General features: G+C 41.2%; 1 protein-coding gene across 3 annotated transcripts in view; it reads left to right on the forward strand.

The window, feature by feature from the left end:
• TEDC1 (tubulin epsilon and delta complex 1) overlaps window positions 1-23,263 on the forward strand; it is a 37,515-nt gene that overhangs the window by 7,462 nt on the left and 6,790 nt on the right. For 2 of the 3 annotated variants that reach the window (XM_089516068.1, XM_089516070.1), the window contains exons 3-7: window positions 784-986; window positions 3,520-3,687; window positions 4,969-5,067; window positions 9,087-9,173; window positions 17,719-17,922. In XM_089516068.1, coding sequence (XP_089372194.1) covers window positions 784-986; window positions 3,520-3,687; window positions 4,969-5,067; window positions 9,087-9,173; window positions 17,719-17,922 — 761 coding nt within the window. The remainder of the gene's footprint in view (window positions 1-783; window positions 987-3,519; window positions 3,688-4,968; window positions 5,068-9,086; window positions 9,174-17,718; window positions 17,923-23,263) is intronic. The other variant, XM_089516069.1, reaches the window with a different exon arrangement.

The following is a 23,263-nucleotide window of genomic DNA, read 5'->3' on the forward strand; positions in this document are numbered from 1 at the left end:
TGATCTTTGGCTTAGTAACGGAAATTAGCACCACCCCCTGCAGCTGGATATGACTAGACAATCTTGTCAAAGGGGAAACCTTTACCTTTGCATTCTCTAATTACTTCTTATCATTGGAAGGGTGTATGTTTTATTCTTGTTATATTCAGCTGTATCATGGACTGAGGGCTTTTGGGGGTTGCTGCCTCTGCTGGTAGCTCTCAAAGTGTACTTCCTGCCTACTGGAGCAGTGAGGAGGAGCAACCCACATCAGAATGGCTCATGGATAAAGCCAATGTTCCTTTTATCCAGGGACGTAGCCAGGATTTTAGGAAGGGGGTTCCAGACTAAGTGCCACCATTATAATGGGGCTTGGGAGCAGTGGCACAGCGGCACACACCATTCATTGTATCTAACGGAACGAGGGGTCCGGACCCCACGTCCCTGTTTTAACATCAAAATTGGATTAGCAAACAAAAAGACCAATGTTTAATTTTTAACTAGGTAGGATAGAATTAACTAGGCAGAATTGGCCATAAGTTGATGTGTGCCACAGTATTTCATTTCCCTAGGTCTCAGAAGTTGATCATCCTGCTTTAAGATTTAGAATTTTATCATATTTCCTAGACTAACATTTGGCAATTTTATGTTTTTCTGGTAAGCCAGATGTAGGTGGTCAGAGGAGAAAGCTATCTTGCTCTTCTTTTGTGGTCCACAAATGTGCATTTGGTGTTTTGTTATATTGGACACAGCGTTTGAACTTTGGAAAGTAACTACCGTATGTCTGCCTTACTTCCTATTTAGGCACCCAGGTCAGATTTGTTAAATGTGTAGTTTTCACCCATGGCTACAGAAGACTGACATTTTATCAGCTTCCTTCTGATGGTTCACTGGGGAGCAAAGAACTGCTGTTGGTTTTTTCCTGGCTTCTCTGCAGAGTGAGCTTAGTGAAACAGTCACTGACACTAAATAGACTTAAACTTTGGGATGAAATAGTTGTCTGCATGGTAAGTTTTACAGTATTTAAATATTTCTCAATTATCCTTTTTGCTAGCAGCTAGATGTTGGTGATGAGGGGTGGTTGAATGTGTTTGCTGATTTTTTTCTTGTTCAGTTTGGTGTAGGTGACAAAGTCAGTGAGAAAACTCCTCAGTTAGCAATAGCTAGTTTAGGGGATACTTGATATCATACCAGTTTACGTGATTAAACAGCCTAAACATGGAGAAGATATATGAATTCATGTTCTACCTGTACCCTTCATCCTTTCACGTCATCAGGGATGATTGAGGAATAACTACCATATATACTTATTAAATTAAATTGAGGGCAGATTTGGGAGCTAAAATTAAGGATTTTGATATGACCTGTGGATAAGTCAAAGGCAAAACGTAGGGGTATGTGACAAAGACAAATAATGTGAAGGACAAAGCAAAGGAAAATGATGGCAAAGAACTTATAGTAGGCCCTTGGTATCCACAGGTGTTTGGCTCCAGGACCCTGCACAGACCAAAAAAATGTGAATGATCAAGTCTCTGTTAATAAAATGGAGTAGAGCAGCAGCAGAGGCAGTGGCAAGCCCTGGCCGTCAGGCGTGCATTTTTTTGCCAAGGCGACATAAATAGTGCTTATAGGGCCACAACACCCTTTTTCTTCAGATTTTTGTCTAGCACACAAACTAAAACCAACTTCTGCAAACTTCCCTTCACCATTATCTTACTTTAGGGCAGTGGTTCACAACCTTTTCTATGCCCCACACTCCTAGTAAATGTTTGATTAATGTTTGCACTCACTATAAAAATAATATCACATTTAAATAAATTTTGAACCACATACTTTGAGTGTTCAAACTGAACTTTATAAAAAGCTTTTAACGCAGTACATGAAGTGCAAATTTAAACTGAGCAATTAGATTCTAAGAATTCAATGATGACTACTGACTCGTCATTCAGGAATACAAACCCCTCTGTCTCACCCCCTGAAATTCCATCTCGCACCTTCCAGGGCTTACAGACACCTCAGGTTGGGAACACCTGCTTTAGGAGGTAAAATTCAGAGACATAGTCGTGTTAGTCTCAATATCAGTATGCAAAAGGATCTTGCAGCACCTTGAGACTAACTGTATGAAAGAAGTTGTAGCCTGAGCTTTTGTATACTTGGTCTCCTTCCTCAGATGTATGATGTGAATTGATGCACAGGAATGACCTTTATAGTCTGTATGAATACCCATAGAAATGCAAAACTTGTGGGTAGGGTGATGAAGTGACAAGTTCAATTTTAACTATGGTTGTTGAAGGACAAAGGCAGGAGTAAAGATGCTGCCTAAGGCCAAGGTGGATGACTGTGAAAATTCCAAAATTCCATCCATTATTCATGTGGTCATCCATCCATTCTGGCCTTGGGCAACATCTTTCCTCATGCCTTTGTCCCCAAACAACCATAGTTAAAATGAATTTGTCACTTCATCACTATCCCCACAAGTTTTGCATTTCTGTGGATATTCATACAGTCTATAGAGGTCCTTTCTAGGCATCATTTCATTCTGTGCATCTGAGGATGTAGAGTGAATCTACAAAAGCTCATGCTACAACTTCTTTCATACCCTTAATCGCAAGGTGCTCTAGGAGATAGGTCTACCTATAGCACAGTGAAACAACTCTTAAAGAGAAAATAAATACTGTCTTGGGCTGTTGAAAGCAAGACTTTCTACCTCATACTGTGATATGGATTCACCAGTCAGGCCATCACAACAGCTATCATAGCACTTAACACCATGTTCAGCTGGAAGCCAGATTCTCCCATCCACTGTCATTCAGGTATCCTTCAATCAGAGGGTTTAACTACAATAATAGCCATTCTAAATTTTGTTTATGTGTTTTCTTGATCATTCAATATACTTCTGATAATTACTGATAGAACTAAATTACACAGTAGTCTTGGTGGTGCAATTCTGCCTGATCTTTTCAGGGGAGGCTTATCCTTATCCCAGGGGGCCTTGATACTGCTCCTTTCTGAATATTGGTTTCAGCTTGAGTTTTTCCAGTAGGAATGCCTATTCAGACATACATTAAAACCACAGTAACGTCTGAAGAGGAAATTAATATGTCTGTAAAGAGAATTTATGTTTGCTGGATTGCATACTTTGCTCCATGGTGCATTGGTGTGAAGGTGGCATTTTTCCAGCAGGTGGCAGTTCAGTTACAACATAATGTCTTAGTAAGTAACTTGCTCAAGTGAACATTGAAATTATACTTGCAGCAATGCAGAAACATCTCATATTTCTTTTCTCATGTGAAACTAGTTCTTCAACAGAAATCAAGAATGCTAATTCAGTTAAATATGAAGGAAACAATGCTATTTGGATATCTTTAAATTAGAAAAGGGTTTCAAATGCCCAAAGGGTATGATTGTACAAGTGTAACAAGATGCTTGTGTTTATATGTGTACACACACACACACACACGTGGTGTCATTTGTTCTGAAGATACATGTCTTAAAGGAAAATGCATTTTAAAAGATTTTTTTCTTGTCTCCTAATATTAGTGTGATACTCCTGTGAAAAGCCAGCAGATTGAGAGAAACCTAGATCCAGCAACTGATGTGAAAGACCACAGAGATGTTCGATACTTGCAGTGGTTAAATGGTCAACTGGAATTCCAGTGGCGAAATTGCCATACTGAGCAACAAGAACAGTGTAAGCTCCTGCATGAGGTAATTGTCAGGGTTTTAAATTTTATACTTCTACACATTCTCATTTTCTCTAATTTTAAGCAGAGTTAAAATACAACTGATTTGAATGGGATGGGCAAATTGTAGGCCCTTTAGATGTTGTTGGACTGCAAGTCGTGTGACTTCTTATGTGCTAGCTAGGACTGATGGGAGTTGCAGTTGAAGAGCATCTAGACTTTGAATTCTAGAGGGTCACAAATCTATGATATATTGAGATATTAGCAAAAAGATTCAGCTGACAGATCAAGTTGTTGTTGATTGTACATCCCTTAATTATAAATTTCGCTGACTATGGTCTTCTGATTTCCCACAATTATGGGTCATTGAGCTAATTTCTGACAAAGATGTCCAGTAATTGACTTGACAGTTACCTATATTTTATCAACTATTCAGAAATTTATATTTCAAGGCATAGGCAACAGTGCAACGCAGCAGCTAAAAAGGCCAATGCAATTTTAGGCTGCATCAATAAAAGTATAGTGTCTAGATCAAGGGAAGTAATAGTGCCACTATATTTTGCTCTGGTCAGGCCCCACCTGGAATATTGCGTCCAGTTCTGGGCACCACAATTTAAAAAAGATGTGGAGAAACTGGAGCATGTCCAAAGGAGAGCGACTGAAATGGTGAAGGGTCTGGAAGTTATGCCCTACGAGGAACGACTTGGGGAGCTGGGGATGTTTAGCCTGGAGAAGAGAAGGTTAAGAGGTGATATGATAGCCCTGTTTAAATATTTGAAAGGATGTCATATTGAGGAGGGAGCAAGCTTGTTTTCTGCTGCTCCAGAGACTAGGCCCCAGAACAATGGATGCAAGCTACAGCAAAAGAGATTCCACCTCAACATTAGGAAGAACTTCCTGACAGTAAGGGCTGTCCAACAGTGGAATAAACTCCCTCGGAATGTAGTGGAATCTCCCTCCTTGGAGGTCTTTAAACAGAGGCTGGATGGCCATCTGTTGGGGATGCTTTGATTTGGATTTCCTGCATGGCAGGGGGTTGGACTGGATAGCCCTTGTGATCTCTTCCAACTCTATTATTCTATGATTCTAAGAGTAGAGGGGGTTGATACTTTTTTTAGGTTCTCCTGGTATGGATTAAGCTCTCTCCTTTTGCCACTCTACTCAGAGAAGAGGACCACTTGTATGTTTGTTTTATAAGAGTTAAGGAACAGTACCACCAAATTGTGGGTCAATTTTTTTGACTTAAGATTTCTAGACGTATACATGAGTATATACAATATTTGTAACCCATATATTTCTGTTCCAGGTACATTTATACACTTTTGGCTCTCATGTTAATGCCATCATTGATCATTTTTCAGTCACAGAAGTAGATGTTGTGAGACAACCTGATAGTTACAAACAGGTAATCTTCTGCTGATATAATGCTGTGTTAGAAATTTAGTGGAGAAATGGCATTGCTAAATTTGTGTGCCTGAATTTAAGAACTACCTTTCCACAGAATATGAAACCATATTCTACCTGAAATACAAGACTTTCTAGCTTAATGATTCCAAAGGTGATCTGGCTGGTCCTTTGATGTACTAGATTTTGGAGAGTCTACCTGATATTATTTCATTGTTACTAACTAGATCTTAAAGCTATTTTGTTCCTAATTGCAGTTCAACACCTTTTTACCTTAGTCTTCTCACAAAAGGAAAACAGTGTTCAGCCTGGGGGAAATGGAGCAGATGATGCAGAAAGGGAAATGCAGCATAGAATAGGTAAAGAGGTAGTGTAGGAATACCTGGCTACTTTAAATAAATTCAAATGTCCAGGGCTAGATGAACCTCATCAAAGAGTACTGAAAGAACTGCCAGAGGTAATCTCAAGTGCAGTGCCACAGGGTTCTGTCCTGGGGCCATTGCTGTTCAGCATCTCTATACATGACTTCAATGATGGAATAGGAGAGGTAGCTAATAACTGAGCAGACAGGATCAGAATTCAAAATGACCATAACAGATTGGAGAACTGGGAAAATGCTAAAAAGAAAAAAGAATTTCAATAGAAATAAATATACAGTTCTACTCTTAGGGAAGAAAATAAAGCACACAGATATAGGATAGGTGACACCTGGCTTATGAAAGGAATTTAAGGGTTTTAGTAGGCCACAGGTTGAGCATGAACAAATTGCTTCTGAACATCTAACTTATGCGGTTAGATTTCAGAAAAGGGAAGACTAGACTTTTCCATTTCAGTTAAAATATAGGTTTTTGTGGTCTCTGTGATTCACAGAATTGGTTTCTTCTTCATGGTCTCTATGCTTCACACATTAGGGTTTTGTGACTGCGCAGAGACTCCATTTGGAAAGTCCCAAGTTGAGTAGATTAGTGGGAAGACGCCACCCGTTCCTATGCACTGAGCATGCCCAAGCCCCTCCTCAGTTCTCTTTTGTCCACTATTAGAGACACTTCACTTACAGAAACTTATCTGCTGAGTAGCCCCCCATTTTCCTCTATTTTTTCTGTTTCTGTAATTCACTTCTTTCCTTGTTTTTTTTTCAACTATTCTTATTAAAAATATAAAATCTTTCATTGTGCCCCCTCCTCTATCCTGTGTCCTCTATTTCTCTTTTCAAACTTTGTTCTACCTGTGGGAGAAAAATTTCTCGGAAATGGGCATGTCGTGGAATGTTGTACCATCTGTAAAGCTTTCACCACTCAGGCCTTAAGAAATCAGGCCCAGAGACTGAAGATTAATTGCTGGGAAAAGTCCCTTTCAGTTGCAGACCACATGCTAAGAATCCCTTGTCATCAGTTTTGATTTCAAACACTACTGAAAATACCAAAAATTACGCTGATTGTTACCTCAGTACTGACTGGCACCAAGCCCACTACTCTATTACCGATCAATCCCGGGCTCAATATGGAAACCACTTTGACTCTGACAGATGCTCCACTGCCCAACTCTATGTCTGCCCAAGAGGTACCCTTGGTCTCCCAGTCTCCTCCTAAGAAGTCCCAGTGTTCCAAACCAAAGAAATGGTCTGCCTCTTCAAGGGTCTGCCTCTGATTCACATGTAGATGGCCACAAGACAAAGGAAAATAAGAAGTACAAACACCCAAAGACACCTAACAACTACTGCATTGATAGCAACAACAGTATCGATAACGATGACTCAACCTTAAACACTGGTATCCCTGCTACCTCTGGTACTGACTTTTGTTCCTCTGCAAATACTTTCCTCTGCTATCAGAACACTGACCCCCTCAATTCCTCCACCCCTTTTGACCTTGCCACTTCAGCTCCATCGGTCCTCTCATCAGTCTGTACCAATGATGACACCATTCTGGCTTGATTGATTGCCTTTACGTAGAGATTGTTCTCGATCTTCTTCTAGGGCACCACAATTCAAAAAGGATGTTGAGAAACTGAAGCGTGTCTAAAGGAGGGCGACTAAAATGGTGAAGGGTCTGGAAACCATGTCCTATGAAGAACGACTTAGGAAGCTGGGGATGTTTAGCCTGGAGAAAAGAAGGTTAAGAGGTGATATGATAGCCCTGTTTAAATATTTGAAGGGATGTCATATTGAGGAGGGAGCAAGCTTGTTTTCTGCTGCTCCAGAGAACAGGACCTGGAACAATGTATGCAAGCTACAGGAAAAGAGATTCCACCTCAACATTAGGAGGAACTTCCTAACAGTGAAACAGACAGTGATACACTACTCACCTTCGTACTAGGACAGGTACCATAGAAGAGAAGTTCCTTTCCATTCACCTCCATGATCAATCTCAATCTCCTGCTCACCACCATTTCTTCCGGGCTGATTGCTACCTATCTGCCTGTTTATCTCGTCGCTTTGGCACTGAAAAGTCCCAGGAAATTGGGTCCAAAGAAAATCTGATGGACAGAGTTCTTTTATGAGTTGAACTTCCAACTAAAAGATTGTGAGAGGAGATTTCTTAGCAGACACTTTGTCTAAATTACCACAGCAGTCAAAGGAAAGAGATGGTTGACACCATATTCACACCATGGCAATTGGGGTTGGCAGTAGTTACACAAAGCCAATCAAAAGCACAAAACCAGAAAAACTCCTTGAAGCCAAGTTTGCAGAAGAGCATGATTGACATGGTGGAAGGAGATGCTTAGGAACTGGGAATAGTTGTGTGTGATGACATCCTTTGCAAGGGGGAAAAAGTTTATGCACCCAAGGCGTTAAGAAGTTAAATTCTCAGTCAGTGACATGATGCTAAGACTTTTGGTTATGTCAAAGCATTGCATTTAGTCAGATACCAGTTCTGGTGGACCAGGTTGAGACAAGGTATACAGGAGTATATCACAAGCTGTCCAGTGTGTGTGGTGACCAAGTGGGCAGGAGGAAAACCCCATGGACTGTTACAATCTGTCCCCACAGTTTTCCACCCTTTTGGCTGAAATCAGTATGGACTTCATTGTTGATCTACCCGAAAGTCACAAAAAGACAGTGATTTGGGTAGTGACAGTCTTGTTTTCAAAGCAGGTTAATTTCATGACTGATTGCAAAACAGAAATTTGACAAAACAGAAACAACTAAGCAGTCAATTTATTTGATGGTCTGCTCCTCTGAACACAAGCATTTGTCAAAGTTGCTCTCCTTAGAAGAATTACAAGTTCATATCCTATGTTTAGTCCAATTAACATGGTTCATTGCACTGCAACAGCCCAGATCAACATGTGTACGTGCATGAATAATGTGGAAAATTTTCCACCTACATCTCAGCTTGCAGTTGGAATACAAATGTGTTAATGCAAAATATTCTGTTCTAGACTAAGATTTTTATTTCAGTTTACTATATTTCAAATGGAATAGTATTCATCATTTCTGGCTCTACCTTCAATCTGATATCCTGTAGAACACAAGACACAGATTGGCTCTTTCAGCGGGAATTTGGTTCTGATATGCCAGTTAAGACTATTTATTTTATTTATATTCTGCCTTTCTCCCAATATGGGCCCAAAAGCATAACTGAGCTTTGAACTATAGATCTTCAGTTCAACTATAACCTCAGCTGGAAACACACTTTCACAAATTAGATATGTGACCTATTCTAAACGTTGGCTGTTAGAATAACATGTGAGGCAAAAACTGAGAAAATGCTACATAAATACAAAATACAAAATGTGGTTAGTATTAATATGTAGTTGTTTGTGAAGAATATGGCATCAAAACTTTGAAACTGATGGTCAGAATTTAGACTACTGTAGTGCAGAATAATATCATGCTGAAAGACCATATCACTTCTAATCACATTGCAATAATCACATTGGAGAAATACATTGTATTTCTGGTTGAAATTGTCTGCTCTGAGTGTTATGTAAACAGTAGAAGAGAAATTACAAGTTTTTCTATGAATGAATAAATAAATAAATAATAAAATACAGTTTTGTTCTGTTCCCCACCCCCAGTTGTTGCATTTCATAGAATGTGATAATTCTCGACTGGAAGCCTTTCTGAAATGGAAACCTATGGAACCAGTATATTGGCATTGGATGGTATGTCTTAATTTATACTTGGGCTGCAGTTCTTACATATTTTATTTCATTTTATTTCAGTTTGCAAAAGTTGTGAAGATTTTGCTGGCTAAAAAATGATAGAGGAGTTAATTATGAATAATATGACCTGTTATTATGAGCCCAACAACAATTAATGTACAATTAATCTTAGCAACGTATTTGGTCAAAGGGAATCCTTTCTTCTATCAGTGGGTGATTTGTAATCTCTGTTGATGAGCAAATGAAGGCCATGATGCAAACTTCTTTCTTGTAAGTCCCAAGTCCAAGGCATGCCCTGCTTTGGTCCTACAAACATATCCTGTTTTACTGAGTCTGCTCACTTGAGTGATATAAAATCATAGAATCGTAGAGTTGGAAGAGACCGCACGGACCATCCAGTCCAACCCCCTGCCATGCAGGAAATCCAATCAAAGCATCCCCAGTAGATGGCCATCTAGCCTCTGCTTAAAGACATCCAAGGAAGGAGACTCCACTACATTCCACTGTCGAACAGCCCTTACTGTCAGGAAGTTCTTCCTAATGTTGAGGTGGAATCCCTTTTCCTGTAGCTTGCATCCATTGTTCCGGATCCTGTTCTCTGGATCAGCAGAAAAGAAGCTTGCTCCCTCCTCAATATGACATCCTTTCAAATATTTAAACAGGGCTATCATATCACCTCTTAACTTTCTCTTCTCCAGGCTAAACATCCCCAGCTCCCTGAGTCGTTCCTCATAGGGCAAGGTTTCCAGGCCTTTCACCATTTTAGTCGCCCTCCTTTGGACACGCTCCAGTTTCTCAGTGTCCTTTTTGAATCATTATGGCATTGCCTTCTAGATGTTCACAGGCTCTCTGTTTAATGATCTGCTCCAGAATCTTTCCTGGTATTGATGTCAGACTAACGGGACGATAATTGTTGGGATCTTCTTTTTTCCCCTTTTTGAAGATGGGGACAACGTTTGCCCTCCTCCAGTCTGCTGGGATTTCTCCTGTTTTCCAGGAGTTTTCAAATATGATTGCCAAAGGCTCTGATATTACATTTGCCAGTTCTTTTAGTACCCTTGGATGTAGTTCATCTGGTCCTGGAGACTTAAATTCATTTAGATTAACAAGGTATTCATCTACTATCTGTTTACTTATTCTGTGCTGAAATTCCCCTATTCTGTCCTCTGCTCCATTATCCTCAGGTTGAGCACCCTTTTCCTTTTCTGAGAAGACTGAGGCAAAGAAGGTGTTGAGTAATTCTGCCTTTTCTCTGTCTCCTGTTAGCATTTTGCCATCTTCTCCACGCAGTGGCCCTACCATTTCCTTCTTCCTTTTGCTGCGGACATATCCAAAAAATCTCTTTTTATTCTTTTTAACCTCTCTAGCAAGCCTGAGCTCATGCTGCGCTTTAGCTTTTCTGACTTTACCACTACACATGCCTGCTATTTCTTTGAATTCCTTTTTTGTGATTTCCCCCTTTTTCCATTTCTTGTACATGTTCCGTTTCAAACCTTAGTCATCCATCCTGGTTTCTTGAGACACCTCCCATTTTTCTTTCTCACTGGAACTGTTTGAGATTGTGCCTTCAGTATCTCTTTTGAGAAACTCCCATCCGTCCTGAACTCCCTTCCCTTTTAGTATTTCTGACCACGGGATCACCCTCAATACTTCTCTAAGTTTACTGAAATCTGCTCTCCTAAAGTCTAGAATGCGTGTTTGACTATGCCTGGCTTCTCCTTTCCATTATATAACAAACTCCAGGAGAACATGGTCAGTTCCACCTAATGATCCCACCACTTGCACCCCATTAACCAAGTCATCCTTGGTTGTTCTACTCTCCTGCAATAGAATAAAGTAAACCCTCAGATTTTTGTTTTAATCTAAGACATCTACTGTTCATCCTTTTTGTAGATTATCTGCTTCTAGTAATAGGAAAAGATCTCAGATTTACTTTTGTTGCTTAACACTCTCTCCAATTTAGTGTGTGACATTGGCTGATTCCATAAAGCTAAAAGTAGTCTCTTGATATGAATATCTAGTTGTAACCAACTGAGAGGGAGCAGTGCTCATCTCCATTTATAAGACGAAGAGCCAGCATTATCCAAGGACTGCTCTGGTAGTCATGTGGCCAGCATGACTGCACCGAACACTGTTACCTTCCCATTTAAGTGGTATCTGTGTACTTGCATGTGCATGTCATCCACAAGTCATGGGCAACTCCCTCCTCTATTCTGGCTTCATCCTCCAAAATCGAGAACCTCTGCAGGGTTCAGGACACTGATATGCCCTGGGTAGGGTATCATCCAGAGCCCAATGCCATTATTGTAGACACTGCTCACTCCTGAGCTGGCTGACAATGGGAGGAAAAACTGGACTCAGTGAGCAGGGAATTTCATCTGCTTTAGTGTGCAAGATCTCAGACTACGTAGCCTGTATGGGTGCATACCTTCAGTTGTTGCGAGAGTGAGACTAACACTCACAATCAAGATGGGAGATGAAAACAGGGGAATAGCTTCCTTCATTCAATCTGGCCAGCAGATAATGACATCCAGACAGCCACACTGCCAACTGTGGTAGCAAAGCAAGGCTAATACCATGGCCCTTTGCAGGCATGCATGGCTACACTCGTCAGGGCTCTTCAAACAGACTCAGTCATTGATTGAGGACCTGCCATATGATGATGACACTGAAGCAGACATAAAGTTAGAACACATAAGGTCAACAGTAAAAAAAATGGCTTCAGCCGTCTAGTCCCGACATGTTTGAAACCCAGGCATTCCTGGTACCAGTATGGCATGACCTCAAAGGGATCTTTCAGTCCTCCACAATCTCAGAAGCACCATGCCCTTCCACTACCACCTTTTGCTGGTTGGAAGCAGGTTTCCCCCACACCGAAGTTCAAGTGTGGACAGTCAAAGAAACACCAAGGCGAGACATCCAAGTGTCAGCTTTGAATCTCTTTCAAATGACAGCTCTGCTGCCTCTGTACCACCAATGCCAAGGCTATCTTTCACCAGACACGAATACTGCCACTTTGTTCACCAGTACATACACCCCTGTCTTCAATCATGTTATCTCATCACAGTTTCTGCAAATTTCCAACTGTTGTTGTTGTTGTTGTTGTTGTTATTATTATTATTATTATTATTAACCTTTATTTCTAAAGTGCTGTAACACAGCGCAGTACATACAATCTTTTTAATTAGACGGTTCCCTGCCCTCAGGCTTACAATCTAAAAAGACACGACACAAAAGGAGAAGGGAGTGGTGGTAGGGAAGGGGATGATGTCCATCAGTTCTTCTCTCCCTCTGAGGCCTGGACCAAGGCAGATGGACTGGAGGGAGGGCTTGGCCTCTTCTCTCTGGCTTTACTTCGTGAACGAAGATTCTACAAGCGCGTTGATGACTAAAAAGGCCAATCTGAGATGAACAAGTCCAGTTGCAGAAAGCACAGCAGAAAGTCTCCTTGGGTGATGTTTCCGGGTTGAGGTTCTTTCTGCATTGTTGTTTCTCTTCGAGACTCGTTCGGCATGAGCTTTCAAAAAAGGCTGCAGCATCGTGGATAGTGCGTCTCCATATGTCCTGATGCGAGGCCAGGGCAGACCATTGTTGGTGATCAATTTGGCCAAGCCTGAGATGTTGTTTCAGGGAGTCCTTGTATCTCTTCTTTGGAGCGCCCCTCTTACACTGACCCATGGTGAGTTCACTGTAGAATACTATTTTTGGGAGGCAATGGTCCTTCATCCTAGAAACGTGTCCTGCCCAGTGCAGCTGCTTCCTCAATAGCATGGCCTCAATGCTGGTGATCCCTGGTTGCTCAAGGACAACAACAATTGTCACATAGTTCTTCCAGTGTACATTTAGAATTGTGCATAAACAGCACTGATGAAAGCGTTCGAGGAGTCGTAGGTATTGGCGATAGGTGACCCATGTTTCAGACCCATAAAGGAGAATAGACGGTACAATGGCTCTATACACACTGATTTTTGTGCTTCGCCTCAGGTGTTTGTTACTCCAGACTCTTTTGTGAAGCTTTCCGAATGCACTATATGCCTTTGCTAGTCTGTGATCGATCTCTTTATCAATCTTGGCATCTGAAGAGATGATGCTTCCCAGGTAGGTGAACTGCTGGATGGACTTAAGCACAGATTTGCCTACAGTGATGTGGGGATGGTAGTGTTCTTCCTGTGGTGCCGGCTGGTAGAGAACTTCCGGTTTTTTCAGGCTGACTTCCAGGCCAAAGAGCTCTGCAGCTGTAGCAAAGCAAGATGTTAGGCGCTGCAGAGCTGCTTCCGTATGACCAACGAGGGCAGCATCGTCAGCAAAAGCAGCTCACAGACTAGATAGTTTAGAGTCTTAGTGCGAGCCCTCAGACGGCTTAAGTTGAACAGGCTACCATCAGTATGGTAGCGTATATAAATGCCGTCTTCTTCTTCGAGATCTGCCATAGCCCTTTGGAGCATCATGCTGTAGAAGATTGTAAATAGGGTTGGAGTGAGAACACAATCTTGTTTCACACCATTACTTATTAGAAAGGGCTCCAAGAGAGCGTCGCCATATCTGACATGACCTTGTTGGCCTTCATGTAGCACGATAATCATTCTGAGGAATTTGGGGGGGCATCCTAGTCATTTCAGGATCTGCCACAGACCTTTTCTATTTGTAGGGTCGAAGGCTTTGGTGAGGTCGACAAATGTTACATAGAGTCCTTTGTTCTGCTCTCTACATTTCTCTTGCAGTTGTCTAAGGGCAAATACCATATCTCTAGTGCTCCTATTAGCTCTAAAGCTGCATTGGCTTTCAGAGAGAAGTTCTTCTGTAATAGCAGGAACTAATCTGTTCAGGAGTATCCTTCCAAGGATTTTCCAGTGATGGAGAGCAGTGTTATACCTCGATAGTTTGAGCAATTGGATTTTGCTCCTTTTTTTTCTTATACAGGGTGATGATGACTGCATCTCAGAGATCTGATGGCAGTTCACCTTTTTCCCAGCAACTCACAAGGAGCTCGTGGAATTTAGCATGGAGTACATGACCTCCATGTTTCCAAGCTTCAGGTGGAATTCCATCAATCCCAGCTGCCTTACCTTTTTTCATCTGCTGTATGGCCTTAAGGGTTTCTTCCAAAGTGAGAGCTATGTCCAATTCATTTTTCATCGGTTGTGTCATGTGTTGAATAGCTGAGTCTTGAACTACTCGGTTGGCACTAAAGAGGCTTTGGAAATGTTCAGCCCATTGATTCAGAATGGAAGCTTTATCTGTGATTAGTGTTTGACCATCTGTACTGTATAGGGAGCTTTGGACCTGATACGTAGGTCCAAACACTGCTTTAAGAGTTTCATAAAATCCTCTGGAATCACCCAGATCTGCACAACGTTGTGTCTTTTCTGCTAAGTTGATCCACCACTTGTTCTGAATGTCTTGGAGTTTTTGTTGGAGTTGACTACATGCAAGGTGAAAGGCTGCTTTTTTTACATGGCAAGATGGCTGAGCGAGGTGTGCCTGGTGAGCAGTTCTCTTCTTTGCCAACAGCTCCTGGATCTCTTAGTTGTTTTCATCAAACCAGTCTTGATTTTTCTTGAGGGAGAATCCTAAGGATTCTTCCTCAGATTGCAGGATGCTGGTTTTGATATGTTGCCAAAGCGCTGTAGGAGAAGAGTCTACAGGATGGTCTTCAAGTTGTCTCGCATGGCAGCTTGTTGAAGATTGTTGACTTGGAGTCTCCTCTTTAGGATGCCACCCCTCTTAGGTTTCAACTTAAAATGAAGATTTAGTTTACATCTTATGAGGCGATGATCTGTTTGACATTCTGCACTGGGCATCACTCAGGTATGACGAACATCGCGACTATTTCTCTGGCGCACTAGGATATAGTCAATAAGGTGCCAGTGTTTGGATCGGGGATGCACCCAGGTTGTCTTCAAGCTATTGCCGAACAAGACTGTCCTCCCCCGGGTCAGTCTCAAGCGACCAAAGTCCTGAACCGCCTGCATGCAGGGTTGGGTCTGCGGCTTCCTGTGCATCTTTACACCTGCCGTTTCGTCCCTCGCCTATCACTACAGAGCTTTTTTGGAAGTTGGATGTATCCTTCGAGCCTGTCCAGTGGGTTTTTCTGGTGGAGTGCAGCATGCACAGAACTGGCCTCACCCTTTAAACCAGAGGTTCGTCTGCTGAGGCCTTGACAAGCATGGACAGTGACAGCGAGGTCCTCGGGTTGTAGGTTTGATTAGAATTTCTATCTCTTAGATGGTTGACCTTACAGGGTTAGACGAGCACCATCTGCCCGGGTTTGGGATTAGAGTTTTCCTTCTAGGATGGTTGCCATAAGGCTAGAGAGCCCATCCTGCCCTTTGGCACTCTTGATCAGACCCTTCATTTGTGACCTGTCTGGCATGGGAGGCCGTACCGGTGGCTATTATACCACCGCCAGCATAGCTCACAATTTCATTAGGGTACGCAAAGCCTCTCCCCCCATGACAAGGGGGCTTCAATGGAGAGGCTTGACTTCTTAATGGATAGTTAAAATGAGGCATCCTGGGGCAGAGAGGGGCTCACCCCTGGGAAGACTTCACTAAAGAATATAGTCTTTAACTCAATTTTAAAACTGGGTAGAGAAGTGATGAGGTGTGCACATGGTGGAAGAAGGTTCCAGGAGTAAGCGGCAGCAAGTGAGAAGGGACGAATGCGGGAGGAAGCTCTCCAGCTTCCAGGGTCCACTAGATAAGAGGTTCTTAGAGGGCTACAAAAATCTTCTCCACCTGGGCCTGATGCCAAGGTGGAGCTTGTCATGAGACATACCTTGAGAAGCCCTTTGAGCCCATGGCCACTTGCATGACAGCTTGCATCACAAGCATGACAGCCAGATGTGATGAGCTATGTGAACATGGTTAATCACGCATACCTCTGTTAAGAGCCCTGGTGGTGCAGTGGTTAAATGCCAGTACTGCAACCACAACGTTGTGAGTTCGATCCTCTCATAGGCCAGTAAAATGAGTATTCATATTGTTGGGAGTGATTGGCTTACAGATTGTAAACCACTTAGAGAGTGCTGAGTTCACAATGAAATAGTATAGAAATGTAAATGCTATTGCTAAATTCTCCCCATCCCAATCAAGCCATCCTCAGATGCACCATCACTTTCTTGCTGAAAATGGTGTCAGCCTTTCATCTCAACCAGGACATTGTTCTTCCTGCTTTCCTTCTGAATCCAGATTCTGAAAGACATTGGCACTGTCTTGGCAAACAGAGGATTCTGGCCTTCAACATCAACAAGACTGTGGCCTTTCAAGCTCACAAATATTTTTGTATGCTATTCTTTATTGAACTGCCTGTATAGTTGCAGCACTTTGCAAAATGGGTGGCATCAACCATCCATCTAGCATAACTGGCTCAAAAGGACCATCCAGCTTGGATTTGAGCCCAGCCACAGCCACATCTTCAGCCTTCCTGGCTGGTATGATGCTCAAGGACATTGATTACACAACTTCCTGGTTGCAGCTATCATTCATTGCAAAATGGACTTAAGGTCAATATGTTTGTTGTTAGCCGCCCTTGATTCAACTTCAACTCACGGTGACCCCGTATGTAAGACATCACCAAGCCCCCTTATCTTCCACTGTTTTGCTTAGGTCTTTTAGATTCTTCATCACCATGTGTGGATGCAAGAGCTGCACAGTGAAGAAACCAAATAAAAAGAAAATATACTCATTTGAGATGTGGTGCTGGAGAAGAGTGCTGAGGAAACCATGGCCTGCCAAAAAGACAAATAGGTCCTTGGAATGGATCACTCATGAACTCTCCTTGCAAGCTAAAATAATTAAATTAAGGCTGTTATACTTTGGCCACATCATGAGAATTCAGGACTCATTGGAAAAGACAATAATGCTATGAAAGGTAGAAGGCAATAAAGAGAGGAAGACCCCACACTAGATGGATAGACTTAATCAGGGAGGTCATGGGCCTAAATCTACAAGACCTAATCAGAGCAATAGAAGATAGGGGGGCTTGGTGATGTCATACACAGGGTTGCCCATGGGTAGGGTCAACTCAAGGGCAGTTAACAACAATATGCATGCCCTTCCATTACAGGCCCTTAGGAGAGGGATAAAAAATAAAAATAAACAACCATGTGAGGATAAATAATTGTTATAATGGGAAAGCAGCTCTCTTGCTATAAGAATCCTTTTATGGTTTCAAGGATTATTAAGTCTAATTTCTAAAGATAACTTCTAGGCTACTTGGGGGCAGTTAAATTGGGTGTGCATGATGCTGTGATTGGCATGTGTAAGACACATTTGTTTTAAAATTGTGATAATTATAGTCAATGCATACTACTTAAGAAAGTTCTCTTGGGGAGAATAAGCTATGTTTCAATACCCTCTAAGAACAGGATCAGTGTTGTTCAAGTGCTACATATCATTTTACAAATTGAGATTGGATATAAAGTTAATTATCATGTTTTGTTATCTGGACATTTTTTATGATGACTATGATGACAAATCTTTGTCACAATGTGGAGTGTTATTACAGAAAAGTAAACTTTGGTATTTTCCCTTCTATCTTACAGAAGACTGTATTAGATCCTGAAACAAAAGAGACAAAAGAGCAAGATGTTTGTAACAAGGATCCTGTTTTGCTAAGTGAAGATCTGTGTTGCTCTGGCCTTAGCAAAACTGTTGAAGAACTTGACAGATGCAGGAATGACCTAGTGACTTTATGTGAAGAGCTGCATGAGCTTGTAATGTACAAGAAACATAACAGCTGTAGAAAGGTAACATGTTAATTTAGAGCCCTATTGGAAATCTAGAAATTTGATAGAATTAATAACTCTAACATTCATTTATGGTTTGTTTATGGTTATTGCCACTGTTTATTCCCACTCTCATTATGGGTAGAAAAGGTCCTCCACATGTTGTTGAAATGGAATTCCCATCAGTCCTAACCAAGATAGACAATATACTAATTATACTAAAAGCAAACTCATTTAGCCAAAATGGCACTGTACAGAAAAGAAAAAGTATCAGCATACATGCTGGAATCCTAAATCTTATAATATAATAATGATGATTTATTTATAGCCCATCCAATCACGTAGAATCAGGGCGGGTTACAACAATAAAGAAATACAATATAACAATAGGAAACTACAATACAATACAAATAAATTAAAGGTCAAATAAAGTACAAGATTGCAGAATAAATATAAAAAAATACAGCGAACATAATCCAAAATAAAAAACATAGCAATGAAAAGTACAAAATCCAAAATACATAACTTAATAATAAATCAAGTATAACATGACATATTAATCTAACTAACAATTTCTGACTCTTCCCCTGGTAGTCAAACAAGAAAATACAATACAGTTGTGAGACTTGGGATTGTTCTGACCAATAATCCACAACAAACTTCAGGTAAATCAGAAAGTTTATTGATAAGGTAGAAACATTCCTGGTCACGTTATTGAAGAATCTGAGGCACACAAAGGGGAAGCCTTAATTTAAAACGACCTGTGCCCCCCCCCTTTTTTTCCTTTCCCTCTCAGATGTCCTCCCCAAATCACCCCCCCTCTCTCAGCGGCGGCTTGGATCCCTACATCAAAGCAACCCAATGCGAGCATCATTTGGTCTCCGGACATCCTCTGTCTTGGGAAAGCTATTGATGCTTAATTGATGACTTGTATCTGTGGAACCTCTCTCAGTTGTAAATCTTTCTCAGGGTGTGAAAGATTCTTTGTCCTGTTAGCCTATGTTTTGCTTACGTGACACATTCGATTACAAATCATGGCCGCAGATGGGCATTTCCCACAATGCTTATTCAATTGAGTCCTACAGATACATACTTATACTTAATCCCTATATATATTGCTAGGACACTAAGATCTATATTTATATATAAGCATATATATATGTGTGTGTGTGTGGGTGGGCATATATATATATATATATATATATATATATATATATATATATAGTCCACTACTAAATATGATCAGCAACTTTAACTAGTCTGCCTTCAAACATTCCAACACGTCATACAACAAGGTGAAGGTTGTATGTCCCTATTATCAATGTGCATGTTACTAATTACTAACTTAGATGACTTAATCTAAACTCTTTATATCATCATGACAGAACCCCGAATGAATAAAGGAATGAAGGGGTTCTGACAACAGTATAAAATACAGGACAACAAAAATACAATAGCAACGGGAGACTAGTCCCTTATACTCCCACCACCATTAACTAATATTAACATCCTACTCGATTTAAAATAAATTAAACAATTAAAACAGTTCAAAACCCATTCAGATGCTGCACTCTGCCTCTGCCTCCTTCTCAGTAGACTTCCACGGGGCTGCAGATGTGCTGGGGTGATGGTAATTGGAGCCGGTGTTTGTAGAGCACCGCTCTCCATCTCTACCACCCTCTCAACAAGTTCCAGGGAGGCCAAGTTCCCTCAGCGTGACAAAGCTGCCCATTGTTAGTGCTGAGCGGGGGGCAAACTCCAGGTCTGACTCTCTCTCAAGCTGATGGAGGATGGTCTGGAGGAGAATGCCGAGGCTTTTAAGACCTGGCCTCGGCTTCCCTCACCGTCACACAGCTGGCCCATGTTGGTGCTTGGGGGGGCGTGAATTCCAGGTCTGACTTCCTCTCAAGCTGGTGGAAGAAGAGATAAATGTTGTTTTTTTAATTTAAAATAACAACAACAACAACATTTAGGCATAAAAAACTAAAGTATCAACCACCCCAATGAGGAATAAGCATGCTAATCAGTCATAGGAAGCTAAGTATTGGAAGCTTGGTGAGTAAAGTTTCCTGGAATTGGTCTTGAGTAGCTAACTGGAAATCTGAACAGGTACACTGTGGGAGAAGATGAAGACACATCTGGCCAAGACTGTCATCATCACAGTACCTTCAGCAGTTAAATGAGGAAAACAGACTAGAGAGACATTGGCAGAAAACCCAGAGAGTTCAACTGAAAATGGGCTAAAATTTATTTGAAGGCCTATGGTGGGACAATAAGGGATGTAAAAAAGACTGTATGGACTGCCACCATTGTATTCACACAGAACCATCTGTTGGAGCTTTTTTGAGTGGTCAGGTATATATTAATGTCTGACCCAAAAAACAATTTAAAGAACTCAACTTGCCGCTGTGAAGAATTTGCCCACCACTTCTTCACCCATATATCACAAGATTCTCTGATTTGGATGCTAGAGATAATACAGGAACAGTAGATATAACCATGCCCCACTCTCCAGTGTTGATTAATGCTTCAATTTGTGTAGTCTGAGGATGTGGAAAATATTTTTTGAGAGGGGATAACCACTACATGTGTACCAGACATTTGCTCCTCCTGCCTTTAATAAGGCAGAAGGTTACTGGTTGAATTGGTAGGGAGAGTGATTAATACCTTTTTATAACAAGGCAGGTACCCAAACATGCCTGAAGGAGGCTTCTGGGGAGGGGGAGGCTCCCCTGGATCCTACTACAGTCGCCCCTCTGTTTTCGTGGATTTGAAGTCTGCAGTCTCGATTATTCATGGAGGGGTGAGCCCATTGGCTAAAGTCTCGATTTCTGCAATGTACTCTACATGGGGCTGTTAGAAAAATCTCTTTGTTATGGGTGATGTCTCTTGCTGCCGGTGGTTCTGAACTGGTACCAACTGGAACAGATGCAGTCTTCTCTGGAACTCAGGAACTAAGTAACTTCAACACAGATTTTCACTCAAATGAGGGTTTATTGACTTTGTTGCTATTTACACACGCACAGCAGGCTACTATACATCTATTCTCTTTCAGAGTCCATGCTAGAAAAAAAAAACTTGAATATGACATCAGTCTTTGTTCTCTCAAAAGATCAACTTTCCCACCAAGTGGACACACCTCTTTCCCATGAAGTCACCATGTAACACAAAAGCATAACAATAACATAATTTTGTTTATATTTTGTCTCAGCCAATGTCCTTGAGCACGTGTTCTTCCAGGCTTAGGCTTTCTGGCCTTCAACAGGAACCATTTTAAACTTTAGTTAACCATTGACACATCTGAACATTTTCAATACAAATAGAAATATATTTTAACAGGGGCAACCCTTTTGCCATGTTCAGAAGCTGCAACTGGTCCAAAACATGGCAGCCAGATTGGTGACTGGGAGTTCCAAGTTTGATTCTATCACACCCATTCTAAAATCCCTTCACTGACTACCTATTAGCTTCTGGGCACAGTATAAGGTGTTGGTCATTATCTATAAAGCTGTCAGAACCTGGCCCACCAAAGTTTCATCCAAAAGTCAAGTTGTAGAACTAAGTCTAAACTAGAAACTTTATTGAATAAAAACAATGGTATAAGTGCACAGTACAAGACGTTATAGTCAAATCTAACATTAACAATTTGGCCATTTTATAATTATAATGAAAAACCCTCCCCACATCAACACCCATTGGCTAACAAATTCCCACAGAAAGCACAATTGACAACTTAATTACCCCCTGAGCCAACCTTCCCCCCAAATAGGATGTTTTGAGAACCACTGCATGGACAGTAAGTTCCCACCAAACATCCCCACAACAGCAAGATAGTAGTTTCTTTTTCCCACCAGTATACAACTTTGAATTAAACCACCAAAATGCTTATAACTTCAAAGGCCACATATTGATATCCATTCTAACAACCTTTCCCCATCTAGCTATCCCATCAGACTGGCCTAACATTGTGATTGACCAAAAAGGTTGCAGCTCTTTCAAGGCTGAGAACTGCCAAAGCTGTCCGTTGCCAAGGTTACCATTCCTCTCCACTACATTCCTTTCCCCGCTTATCTTCATGCCAAGGATTAACCCTTTAGCCAGCGTTAGTCGTCTTCTTCTCCATCTTCTCCATCTGTTACCTTTTCCTAAATATACCATTACATACATTCCAGATTAAATGTACCATTACATACATTCCAGATTCTTCCATATTTCCCAATCGCAAATATGGAAGAATCCAATCAACCAACAACAACTTATGGAAGAATCCCAATTTTACATCGCCTGGGTCCAGTTTACCTGAGGGCACGCCTCCTCCCATATAATCCTTCCTGCACTCTCAGATCCTCAGGGAAGAATCTACTACAGTCAGAGAGAACTAGACTGGTAATTACTTTCCAGAGGATGTTTTCTGCTGCCGCTCAAAAAATCTGGAACGATCTGCCGGACGAGATCCGCCAACTAACATCTTTGGAGGCCTTTAAGAAGGCAATAAAAACGGATGTCTTCCAGCAAGCCTTCCCAAACCGATCCCCTAATCTCACTCTCCACTTGCTTAAATTGTTCTCTTCGGACTGATTCGTTCTTGACTGATTTTATTGCCCGTTGTTTGGGAAATAAGATCTAAACCAGTCAAGAACAGAGTCCGAGAACCCACAGTCAGAAAGTATGTCAACTAGATGACCATAAGTCATCCAAAGGCCACAGACAAATCAAGAAGAATGAGAACAGAGTAAAGGTCATTAGCCTTGGCTCATAAAAGATCATCCGAGATCTTAGTGAGAGCCATCTGGAAACTGGATTGAAAGGGATCGAGAATGGAGTTAGCTTCAAAAACTCAAAACAGCTAAACAGGGGAAGAGAAACTGAACAGGGGAAGTGTGCCTTCACTGGTTCTGCTGTAACTCTCAATGTGTTTGCTTTCTGTATTGGGGCTTGGAGGTCCTGTTCTACAGAGGCTCCATTATTTCCTGGAGAAGCATTCTCAGGGTTATTCAATTCTACTGTTCTTCAGAATCCTAAAATTGCTATTTCCCCTTGCCTCATCAATCTGCTGCCTAAGTCTAATCAAATACAAGTAATTAATTTGTCTAACTCATTAAAATTATACAATTAAGTTAAACAATCTGGTTACAGCAAAATAATCATATCTTCACACAATCATCTATCACATTATTACTCTTTTTTTGTTATCATCTCTCTACCTTTTTCAAAATTCTTTGTTTACAAATCTTGCTTTGAACTTCAAAATCTCAAAACCCCGTACTTATTATTCCAAAACCATATAGAATCCTGTGCATAAAATCTCAAAATAATGTTTATTATTCCAAAACTGTATGAAATCCAACCAGTATTCTGACAG

Source organism: Sceloporus occidentalis, unplaced genomic scaffold (assembly GCF_023333645.1).
Source record: "Sceloporus occidentalis isolate IW3139 unplaced genomic scaffold, rSceOcc1.0.p SCAF_3, whole genome shotgun sequence".
NCBI classification, from domain to species: domain Eukaryota; kingdom Metazoa; phylum Chordata; class Lepidosauria; order Squamata; family Phrynosomatidae; genus Sceloporus; species Sceloporus occidentalis.